The sequence below is a fragment of the Aotus nancymaae genome, unplaced genomic scaffold (genome assembly GCF_030222135.1).
Source record: "Aotus nancymaae isolate 86718 unplaced genomic scaffold, 86718_ANA_hifiasm-v0.15.2.pri h1tg000032l_0, whole genome shotgun sequence".
NCBI classification, from domain to species: Eukaryota; Metazoa; Chordata; class Mammalia; order Primates; family Aotidae; genus Aotus; species Aotus nancymaae.
Window position 1 is genome coordinate 17053202 of NW_026988445.1, and position 12557 is coordinate 17065758.

General features: G+C 41.0%; 1 protein-coding gene across 1 annotated transcript in view; it reads left to right on the forward strand.

The window, feature by feature from the left end:
• Positions 1–12557, forward strand: part of GNPAT (glyceronephosphate O-acyltransferase) — a 33685-nt gene that overhangs the window by 4214 nt on the left and 16914 nt on the right. Inside the window, exon 2 of the mRNA XM_012459861.2 lies at positions 5542–5724. Within this exon, the coding sequence (XP_012315284.2) occupies positions 5542–5724 (183 nt within the window). The remainder of the gene's footprint in view (positions 1–5541; positions 5725–12557) is intronic.

Sequence of the window (12557 nt, forward strand, 5' to 3'; positions counted from 1 at the left end):
CTCTCAAATCACTCTTCCTCATTTTCTTCATTCGTTGCCCAATTTTCTTTCTTTTTTTCTTTTTAGTTTTGGCTTTTTAATTAATTATTTTTAGAGACAGGATCTCACTCTGTCACCCAGGGTGAAGTGCAGTGGCACAATTATAGCTCACTGTGACCTCGAACTCCTGAGCTCAAGTGATCCTTCCTCCTCAGCCTCCTAGTAGCTAGGACTATAGGTGCATATCACCACACCTAACTGATTTTTGTTTTGTTTTGTTTTGTGTAGAGTCAGGGCCTCACTGTGTTGCCAACCTGGTCTCAAACTTCTGGTCTGAAGCAATTGATCCTCTTGCCTTGGCCTCCCAAATCACTGGGATTACAGGTGTAAGCCACCATGCCCTGCCCCCAGCTTTATTTTCCTTATATTCTCTTTCCAGTGGTGTGCTACAGCAGCCTTCTATTGGCTTACAAGAGCTGATTGTTAAATTTTCATGAAGTTTGTGAGCCCATTCTTAAAACACAGCCATTATTAAAAATTAAAGATTAAATTATATAAATTTATAATTAAATCATGTTAAAAAACAAAGTAATAAATACTGAAAACTTAGCATTTCCTCATTATTGTACTATCATCTGCGTTCTTGAGGTTACTTGTTTATCGTGCTGGAAGGTGAAGATCATGTATAACTGCGTGCTACTGCCCATTTCTCCCCAGCTTTGTGTTTTTTGGGGTCAGATGGCTCACTTTAAATCTGCCCTGGTGGGAATGTCTATCCCACAAAAATTTACAAATGCTATAACTCACACTTCTCCCACCTCAAGTGTTAAATGGTTAAACACTGACCAACATACTACTGGTGTTATTGCTAAATGGATTTACCTTGTTTATTTGTTGTGTGTCTTTCATAAGGACACATAAGCTCTCAATACAGACCCTGCCTGCCTTGTCGATACTGTTTTCACAGCCTATAAATCAGTGCCTGGTACACTGTGGGCTCTCAGTGACTGTCTGTTGAATGAATGGATCCTCCAGAGCAGTTGAAAGAGAGGTATAAGAAAGGCCTATTTCACTATCATTAGGGAGAAGCTTGCTCTACTAAGTAAGATGGGGGAGAAATAGTTCCCCTGAGCCTTACTTGGGTTCTTCTTTGTGTTATGTTCCTGAGTGAGTCGCCATGTAAATTTACTTACTTAATAATACTAAAAACTTCTCAACCATGGTATAGGGAAGGCCAATTAATGAGTAGTAACACTCAACCCTAGCTGCACCTAGGAATCACTTGGAGTATTTTTAAAAATAATTCTGACAGCTAAGTACCACTCAGAGGCCAAATTAATCAAAAATCTCTAGAGGTGGAACCTGGATATCAATATTTTGAAGTGCCCCTGGGTTACTTTAATGTGCAGCCTGAGTTAAAACCCCTGGATTCGACATCGGGTAAGGGCCAGAATGGGGAGATTTGAGCCTTATCCTGTGAACACTGTGGAGCCATCATCAACAGGGTTCAAGAAGTGACTTCATTCTGTAATTTATTTTTTCATTCTGCAAATAATGACTTGAGTTCCTACTAGAAACTGGGAGTACAGAAATGTATGACACCTTATCTACCCAGATAACAAGTTCATGATCTCATAAGGGAGGCACCAAATACAAGTTCAATGAAGTGTTTTAGAGACCATCTTGAAAATCCAGTTATTGAGAGTTCAGTAAAGACTGAAAAGGAAAGAATGACCAATTTAATCTAGGTAAAGGGGAGAACCAGAATATGGGACACAGAAGAGGTGAACACAAGCTCCAGTTGATGGCTAAATATTTCCCAAGTGAACACAATGTGGAAGGAGCATTTGTAAATGTCCTTCTCAATAACTGGTACCATCATCCACCTTGTTACTCATAAAAGAGATTGTCTCTCTCTTGATCACCACTATATCCTCAGCATGTATCATGGTGTCAAGCACATAGGCATTCAAATATTTGAGAATGAATGCTATTCTATAGAGGGAGCAATTTAAACAGAGATCTGGGAACTCATAGTTCGTTTAGGGAACTGCAGGTCTTGGCATAGCTGGACTGCTGGATAAAGAGGAATGGTCATGAGGCAGGGGGTGGGGGTCATGAAGAGCCTGGGGTCATATACTAAGACAGGTGGACATGATATAAGTCCACCTTGCGAGTAACAACCACGAAAGGATTGTAGATGATCATATGTGGCAAGCTTTTTCAAAGTATACATGCCTGCTGCTTTCCGTTACGGGTTCTTATCCTGAAGACTCCCTTGCTCCCATACATATCTATGTTTATGTATTTACAGTTGACCTTTGAACAGCATGGGAGTTAGGGGCACCAACCCTTTGCATAGTCAAAAATCCACAAATAACTTTTGACTCTCCAAAAATTTAATTAGTAACCTACTGTTGACCTAGCTGACAACATAAGCAATTCATTAATGCTTATTTTATATGTTATATGTACTTACTGTATTCTTATTTTATATGTTATATGTACTGTATTCTTTTTTTTTTTTTTTTTTTTGAGACGGAGTTTCGCTCTCGTTACCCAGGCTGGAGTGCAATGGTGCAATCTCGGCTCACTGCAACCTCCGCCTCCTGGGTTCAGGCAATTCTCCTGCCTCAGCCTCCTGAGTAGCTGGGATTACAGGCACGCGCCACTATGCCCAGCTAATTTTTTGTATTTTTAGTAGAGATGGGGTTTCACCGTGTTGACCAGGATGGTCTCGATCTCTTGACCTCGTGATCCACCCGCCTCGGCCTCCCAAAGTGCTGGGATTACAGGCTTGAGCCACCGCGCCCGGCCTACTGTATTCTTAATAAAGTATGTTAGGGAAAAGAAAATGTTACTAAGAAAATCATAAGGAAGAAAAAATATATTTACTATTCATCAAGTAGGAGTGGATCGTCATTAATCCACTTCATCCTCATCATTTCACATTGAATAGGCTGAGAAGGAGGAGGAGGAATAGGAGGGGTTGGATTTGCTCTCTCCAGAGTGGCAGAAGCAGAAAATCCTCGTATAGGCCAGGCATGATGGTTCACACCTGTAATCTAGTGCTTTGGAAGGCTGAGGTGGGAAGATAATTGGAGTTCAGGAGTTCGAGACCAGCTTGGGCAATACAGCGAAACCCTCATCTCTATTAAAAAAAAAAAAAAAAAAAATTAAAAAATCTTCGTGTAAGTGGACCTGTGCAGTTCAAACGTGTGTTGTTCAAGGGTCAACTATATATGTATTTACACACGCACACACACACACACACACACAGAGTCATATGATGCATAGCATTTTAGTCAATGTATGATGGTGTTCTCATAAGATTATAATATTGTATTTTTGTACTACATCTTTTTCTGTGTTTATATGTTAAATACTTACATTGTGTTACAATTGCTTACAGCATTCGGTACAGTAACATGCTATACAGGTTTGTAGCCTAGGAGCAATAGGCTAACCACTATACCATATAGCCTAGGTGTGTAGTAGGCTATACCATCTGAGTTTGTGTTAATACACTCTATGATGTTTGCACAACTATGGAATTGCCTACCAATGCATTTCTCAGAGTGTATCTCTGTTGTTAAGCAGTGCATGACTGTATACGTATATATGTCCTCAGCTGATTCTGATCCTTTTCTCCTTCCATTCTCAGGACTGCTAAATGGGAAGTTCTTGTTTTTAAGACCTAAAATTATGTAATGGTAGTTGGCTGCAGTCCGTAGAGCTCAAACTGATATAACTATATGTTTATTAATGAGAAATGTGGGATTTGAGGTTTTCCAGCCTTATAAGCAAGAGTATTTCATATATTATAAGGATTGCGACTTTACATGAGAACTCCCAAAAGTGAAAAGGCCTTTCCTTCATATAGTCTTCTCTATATATGGGCCTAAAAATTTTCGTGTTTGCATGTTTTACCTGCTACCCTTTTATAAACTCCTTATAAATGCTATTTGCTTCCATTTATATTCTTATGCCAAATTGTGGTCTCAGTTAACATTCTGTATTTTCTTCTGTTACCTCAACATTTAGTCTTTCAGTTATTGAGTTCAGTTATTGACCAATTTTGCTATATTCTAAATACAACCAGATGTTGGAAACACAGAAAAAATGAGCTTTACTATCTTCAAAATAATTGCATTTTAGTAGGGAGACAGACATGCAAACAATTACCGTGTTGTGGGATACATACCATAATAGATGTAAATAGTAGGCAAAGAAGTGACAGGGAAACTATGAATGATTCCATCTGGGGAACTCTGGGAGAGTTTTCATAGAAGAGTGATGCCTAAGCCTCTAAAGCATTTAGAATGGTGCCTAACACTTTAGTGTCAGCACATATTACAAGTGTCCTGACTCTAAGCAGTTATACGTGTTAGCTACAATTATTATCATTACTACTACTTTTGTAATCAGAAAAGTACTCTAGAAAATTAACAATTCAGAAGTCATTGGTAGCTTTGTAAAGAGCAGTTTCAGGGGCTGGTTGGATAGAAGCTGAATGGCAAGAGCTGAATAAGAAATAAAAAACTTGTCTCAGGCCAGGCACAGTAGCTCATACCTGTAATCCCAGCACTTTGGGAGGCCAAGGGAGGAGGATCACTTGAGCCAGGAGTTTGAGACCAACCTGGACAACAGAGCAAGACTGTACTTCTTTATTATTATTATTACTATTATTTTATTTTGTAGAAATGGATCTTGGCTCTGTTGCCCAGGCTGGTCTTGAATGCCTGGTTTCAAGCAGTCCTCCTGCATCAGCCTCTCAAAGTGCTGGAATTGCAAGTGTGACTCTATCTCTGCAGAAACATTAAGAATTAGCTGGGCTTGGTAGTATGCACTTGTAATCGTAGCTACTCGGGAGGCTGAGGCAGGAGGGAGGATTGCTTTAGGAGTTTAAGGCTGTAGTGAGCTATAATGGTGTCACTGTACTCCAGCCTGAGCAAGAGAACAAGCTCTTATCTCCAAAAGAAAAAAAAAGAAGAAAAGAAAGTTGTCACAGCAATATACTGCTCAGTAGTACCTTTTATGGGAGCGCCTGTTTCTTGAATGATTTTTCCTTTTGTTTGCACCCATATGGTTTTATTTTACATAATTTGGGTTTCAAATGTATGTTTTAATGTGATTTTTCTTTTTTTCTCTCTCTTTTTTTTTTGGCCAGTATGAGGTACACAGCTATAATGTGATTTTTAAAGCTAAGTAGAGGCAAATGAAACAAGTTTGTCAATGTGGCAGATGAAATCATGTAAAGTTGATCAGATTACTCGAGGGCTTGTCTCATCTTTGCTGTCTTCCTTAAATTTCCCAAAGAGGTACTGGCAATTATAGCAATCAGAGATACAATAAAATATTATAACTCAGTTTCAGTTTATTAATCCTAATTTTCTTTACATCTGTTTTTCTTACTATATGAAAGTCTAACATTAGAACACTCTGCCCCTGTTCATGTCATAGAGTAAAATTTTGTCAAAGATGAAACTTTAGCAATGTGGTCTTTAATCTGTCCTGATTATTTTACAGTGTGTGCTCATTACTTTCTTGCCTTATCCACAGAAGGAACTCAAAAAGTGGGATGAATTTGAAGATATTTTAGAAGAGAGGAGGCATGTCAGTGACTTGAAATTTGCAATGAAATGCTATACACCTCTTGTCTATAAGGGAATTACTTCATATAAACCAATTGATATTAAATGTAGTGTTCTCAATTCTGAAGAGATTCATTATGTCATTAAACAGGTAAGTGATTCCCTCTTCAACCATGGCCAGATTTGTTCATGTCAGCAAGTTCTTGATTCTCTGATTTATTTTGCTATCTTTAGTATATGCTTTTAGGCTGAGCTGTATTCATCACATTTATCAAATACTTATCATACCCATGTGTGTTAGCCTTTTGCTAGACATTAAACTGGAGGTTTAACAATGAGCAGTTGAGCAGAGCATGTCACCTAGGCATACAGTGAAATATGATAGGAGACATGCTAGTGGGAGCCCAGTATGCAGGGGTGCTAATTAATTATAGGGGCAACTAATTTGGTGTAGGGAGTCAAGGAAGTGGTTTTTTGTAATGAGACCTAAAAGATAATTAGAGATTTTGCAGGTGAAGTGGGGAAAGAATATTCAAGCCAAACAAATAATTTACTCCTGTGGTTTTCAAACCTCCACATTAGCATTACCCAGGGAGCTTTTCAAAATCCCCCCCATGCCAATGAAATAAAAATGTCAAGGAAGGGAATATCAGTGTTTTTAAAGAAGCCCAGGTGATTCCAAAGTATAGCAAAGTTTGGGAGACACTGGCTTATTTTAAGGACCAAAGCCAAGAAAAGACTTGTACTTTTCTCTTGGAGAAGCTATCAGTTTTATCTGATAGGAGATAGGTTGAGCCTATTCCATCAAGTGCATTCAAATTTTCTCATCGATTAGATGCCAACAACAGTGGTGTCTCAACACTGGCTTCTCCTTAGAATGACCTATAGAACTTTTGCAATACTTTCACTGTACTGAAACTAGTTTGGTACAACCAGACCAAAGAGTAAAGAAGGGGTGATAATAAGAAATGAGCCTGGAAAAATAAGAAGGGTCGTGTCGTGAAGGACTTTGTAAACCACGCTGGATTGGATTTTATCCTAGTAGTACGTACAAAGATGTTGAAAGCTTTCAAGATAGAGTATGACACGATCAGGTGATGTTTTAGAAACACCATTCTGCTAAAACTGAACAGGAAGTCTGCTTGTGATGCTCTCGCAATAATCCCTTTGTAAGTCATAGTTGCCTAGGCTGAGAAGTGGTTGCAGAAACAGAGAAATGGACAGATTCAAGGGATTTGAGAGGTGGGGTCTACTTTATGACCAGTTGGGTGTAGAAATGGAAGGAAAAGAAAGAATGAAGGATAATAAAGCAATTCACTGAAATAGGGAACCTAAGAGGGAACCAGTTTGGAAGGGAAACTTCAGTTCTGTTATAGCTGTGTGATTTGAAGACATCAAAATGAAGGTATTTGGTGGGCAGGATTAGATCTTCCTGATTGCTGGCCCTCCATGTCATATCACCCAGGTGCTCATGTGGTCATAGCCCCACAGGTGGATAAATGGATGCATTGCAGCTATTGCTGGCCTGGGGCTTGGTCCTGCCCACATCCTCTCATTCATAGCTTTGGGAGTGTGGCATGGATTGACTGGCCTCATTTTTGCTAACAGCAGTCTCCTGTGCTCCATACCATTTTCTTCCTGGTCAGAAGGAAAAATATTCCTCTTTCCTAAGAAACTCCTCTAAGGAATATACTCTCTCCTTTTTAATTTTTTAAAAATTTTTGGTCCTCTATAAATGTCTTAAAGGAAAACAAGCATGCATGCAACTAGTGTGTTTTTGTAAGGAGAGTTCCTTACAAAATTCAGAATTGCAGTATTCTTGCTTGATGTTGGTTACCAAAGAATGTTAATATTTAGCGCTGCCTCTTTATTCATGGAGACTGTGGCTTACTCTCATCTTCCCCGAAAACAGAACTGACTCCGTTCATGTTTAAGGCCTTTCTCTGACCTTGCCTGTTACCTCTGGTTTTTAATAGAGATATCTTCAGTTTTGTCTTCAGGGATATTGCCCCAGATTTCAGGTTATACCATATCTGTTCTGCAGCTTCCTCTCTGACCTCTTGGAATCTGCTGTGGTTTCTAATTAGTGAAGAGGAAAGACAATTGTCAGGCTTTAAATTTCCCTCTCATGCTCTAAGACTGACCTGTAGAGCTTTGCTTTTTTCGCTTTTAACTGGAGTTTAATCAGGTTTGTGGCCTTGGGAAAAATTTTTATCTCTGCTCTCTGTTTTCTCAATTTGGACATATAACCTGTGGGCCTAATCCTTACATATCCTTGAGAAGCTATCAGTTTTATCAGGTTGGACCTATTTCATAAGTGAAGTCAAGTTTCCTCATCAATTAGATGCTGACAACAGCAGTTCTTCCTTAAAGAATCACTTGGAGAACTTTGGCAAAAAGTTACTATCTACTAGAAGCTAAACTCCATGAAGGCAAGAATTCTTGTCTCTTTTTTTCACTGCTGTATTCCCAGTGCCTAGAACGTAGAAGACAATCAATATTTGTTGAATTTGTGAATTTTTAAAAATGAGGCCATGGTCCCATCTACAGAGATTCTGATTTAACTGGTCTGGGATAGGACCCAGGCATCTCTCTCTCTTTCTTCTGCTTTCTTTTAAAGCTCTTCAAATTGTTCTAATGCACACCCAGGTTAAGTGTTACTGATTTAAAAGATCTTATTCAGGCCAGTGTTTCTCTGACTTGGCTGTGCTGCTGAGAAAAATCACGTAAACTAGATGGATTGGAATCATACAAATTCATGATTAGGCAGCACAACTGGGCCTTGCACATTCCCCAGTAATTCTGTTTCCCTAGTGAACTATTTTTCATTCTCCAAAATGACAGTTTCAGCAGCCCCACTCTCCTTGAACTTCCAACCCTGCCTCCACTTGGAGCAGATGGTTTTTCTTCCAGTGAAGAAAAAATATATATATTTTTGAGACAGAATCTCCCTCTGTCACCCAGGCTGGAGTGCAGTGGCATGATCTTGGTTCACAGCAACCTCTACCTCCCAGATTCAAGCGATTCTCCTGCCTCAGCCTCCCAAGAAGCTGGGATTACAGGCACTTGCCACTGCACCTGGCTTGTTTTTGTATTTTCAGTAGAGATGGGGTCTTACCATGTTGGCCAGGCTGGTCTCAAATTCCTGACCTCAGGTAATCTGCCCGCCTCCACCTCCCAAAGCACTGGGATTACAGGCATGAGCCATCTCGCCCAGCCACAAAGAAAACTTAAACCATCATGAGTGCTCTCTCAGCTTCCTGTGATCAAATCTACCATCCAGTACTCATTATTTTCTGCTGTTAAAATTCCTATTTGAGTTTAATCCCTACTCTATTCCTTTGTTCTGAATTCCATCCTCTCCCTCATCCTCAGGACCTTTGCCTCTCCTGACTATCCCTTTGTATTTCTTCAGTTACTTCTGCATTAGCTCTTTTCCCATCAGCATTTAGCATGTTTACTTCTCTCCCAGCTTAAAGAGACCTACATCCTTTCACCCCGTGCCTTCTCTAGCATTGCCCATCTCTTTCTTCCCCCACCTTTACCTCTCTCCTCCTCTTTTAAGAAATTGATGGGGGGTTTTTTGTGTTATTTTATTCTTTAGAAACAGGATCTCTCTGTCACCCAGGCTGGAATACAGTGGTGTGATCATAGCTTACTGTGACCTTGAACTCCTGGGCTCAAGCAATCTTCCTTCCCCAGCCTCCTGAGCAGCTTGGACCATAGACATGTGCCACCATGCCCAGCTTTTTTGTTGTTTTTTTTTAAATTTTTTGTAGAGACAGGATCTCGCTATGTTGCCCAGGCTGGTCTTGAACTCCTGGCCTCAAGTGACTCAAGTGCTGTGATTACAGGTGTGACCCACTGTACCTGACTCAAAATTGGCCATGTTGTCCATGCTTACCATCACACTTCCTCACCGTTCATTTACTGTTCAGCTTGCTGCAATCTGGTTTCTCATCCACTGTAATGGCTCTTTCTGAGGTTGTGAATGACTTTCTTATGGGCAAATTCTACCTGTTTCAGAGCTGTGATTGCCTTTGGCTCTTGCTCTTTCTCCTTTCTTTCCACTACACTATACCTTTATTCTAAGTCCCATATCTTTTTAGTCATTCCTCACTTGCTTTTTTTTTTTTTTTTGAGATGGAGTTTCATTCTTGTTGCCTAGTCTGGAGTTCAATGGAGTGATCTTGGCTTACGGCAGCCTCTGCCTCCTGAGTTGAAGCAATTCTACCTCAGCCTCCCGAGTAGCTGGGATTACAGGCATGTGCCACCACACCTGGCTAATTTTGTATTTTTAGTAGAGATAGGGTTTTTCCATGTTGGTCAGGCTGGTCTCAAACTCCTGACCTCTGGTGATCTGCCCACCTCGGCCTCCCAAAGTGCTGGGACTACAGGCGTGAGCTACCGTGCCTGGCCTCCTCACTTGCTTTTATGGGCTTTTCCTTTGCCTGTCTCTTTAAATGATGGAATTTGTCAGGATTTTATTCCAGCCTCTGGTTTTTTTCTATCCAGTCACTTGGCAGTTTTATTAATTGCCAGAATTTTAAGTACCTTCCTTATGCTGACATCTCCCTATTATAATAAATAATAACAGAATCCTTCAGCACAGCTCTCTTTTGAGTTTCATGTATCTGTTTTTATATGTCTACTAGAATATCCACTTAGAATTTGCAAAGCACCTCAAATTCAAGATGTCTGAGTCAAGCTCTTTACCCCTCCCACCCTTACCCCTGAACCAGGTGTCTAGATATATTACCTCCTACCCCCACCCAGTTTTCCCTGTCTCCAAGAATGGCCCCTCCATGCACTGGTTGCCCAAACCACCACAAATCTGGATGCCATCTTCAACTTCTTGCTTTTCTTTCATATGCTGTCAGTCACTAAGACTGCTGATTTTCTCTCCTAAATGTCTCTTCCTGTCTGTGTATTTCCACCTCTCCTGCTACCTCTCTAACTCAGTCTGCCTTTATCTCACAGAATGCAACAGTAGCCATTGAAGGGATCTTAGCCAAGGAAAGAAGGTAATTTCTATTGCATTTAAGAGATGGCTCGGCCGGGCGCGGTGGCTCAAGCCTGTAATCCCAGCACTTTGGGAGGCCGAGGCGGGTGGATCACTAGGTCAAGAGATCGAGACCATCCTGGTCAACATGGTGAAACCCCGTCTCTACTAATACAAAAAAAAATTTGCTGGGCATGGTGGCGCGTGCCTGTAATCCCAGCTACTCAGGAGGCTGAGGCAGGAGAATTGCCTGAACCCGGGAGGCGGAGGTTGCGGTGAGCCGAGATCGCGCCATTGCACTCCAGCCTGGGTAACGAGAGCGAAACTCCGTCTCAAAAAAAAAAAAAAAAAAAGAGATGGCTCAAGTTTATAATACAGAGAACAGACTGAAGAGTCTGAAAAATGAGACAAGGAGTTATAAGACTATTGCTCATCTATTAAGTCTCGTATTAGGTTTCTATGAAATGTATCTGCTGAGCAAGTGAAAAGCATAATTGCACAGATAAGAGGTCATGTCATCCTCTACTCTGCTCCAGTCATGGAGAAAGCATTTCTTTCAACACAGCCCGTTCACTTGTGTTGTTGATCTATCCATTCCATTCTAATTCCCAAGGGTCTTATCTTTCCTACCTGTCAGCCCTTTCCACTGGCTCAAGCTGGTGTGAGGATTTTCCTTCTAGGGCAAAGTCCTCCCTTGGCCATGTATTCTGCCTCATTTCCCTCTTTCCCTACTTATTCTGCTTCTCAGAAGAGTGGGCTACATGTGGTGTCTTCCATGGGTCTCCAAGGCGCCCTTCATCTTCATGTTATCATTTGCTGTGTCCCTTATTGTTAGACATCTCTTCTTCAGGATCATCTTACCTTGACTTCTGTGACATCTCACGTTAGATGTTCCTCATTGGTGTCTTTCATAAGTTCTTCTGTCTGCCCCGTAAGTGTTCTTAGAGTTGAACCCTCATGCTTCTTACCTCCCTTCTACCGTCTCCCTGGTCCATTTTATCCATCATTCTTATTATTTCAGTTTCCATCTATAGCTTGGTGGTACCCAGTCAATAGCTCTAGCTGTGCCTAGATTTTTGGGGTTTAGACTTTTATCTCCAACTGTCCAATTCTCTGCTGGACATCTAATCTGTATGTCCCACAAACACCTCAGAATCTGTATAGCTAATTCTTAGCCCCCGTACTCCACTGCCTTCCATCCCTGAGCTGTGTTCTCTATTTTAGGGTTGGCCCTACCACCCATTCTGTTGCCCAGAACAAAACTGAACATAACCCTGCCCTTCCCTTCTCTTTAGCACCTCTCATTACCCTTGTTTGGCTGTCTACCATCTCTGGCTTGAACTGTTTCCATAGTTTTACAGTTAGACTTCCTTCATGGTTGTGTTTCCTGAAATTCATCGCTCTTACCAGTCCCTTGATTCCTCCATTTTCCCAGTTCTGCCCTCTGTTCTTTCTTCCTATCCAGCTGTTGTTAGGATTATCTGAGTAGTTGTTTTACGAACATCCTTATTTCTCCTTTGCCCCAATCTTTCCTTCCAGACTGACCAGGAAAAAAAGCAGCCTGGAATCTGCCAGCTCACCTTCTCTGTTCCTTTAACCAGGTGTCTGGCTGCTCCTGGGAGAGTGGGTGAGTAACGCAGATCCACATTCTGCAGCCTCGGGATCCCTTCTTCCATCTGCCCCTTTTAGTTTGGTCTCAGAGACAAGGTGCCTTCTCTCCTAGTCACAACCCAGCCACACCCCTGTGGTCTGGAAGCCATCCAGTCCAGCCTCTTCTGAGACTCTGGCATGCATCGGCTACTTTCCTTCTGTCTTCAGCCTTTCCCTCAGGGGACTTCTATTTGGTCTATAAATAGGTCCGAGGCTTTAACACCACTGAGCTGTATACTTAAAAATGGTTAAAATGATATATTTTAGGTTATGTGTATTTTAACACAATTTTTTGTAAAGTGGAATGCTAATTAATGAAAAACAAAAAACAG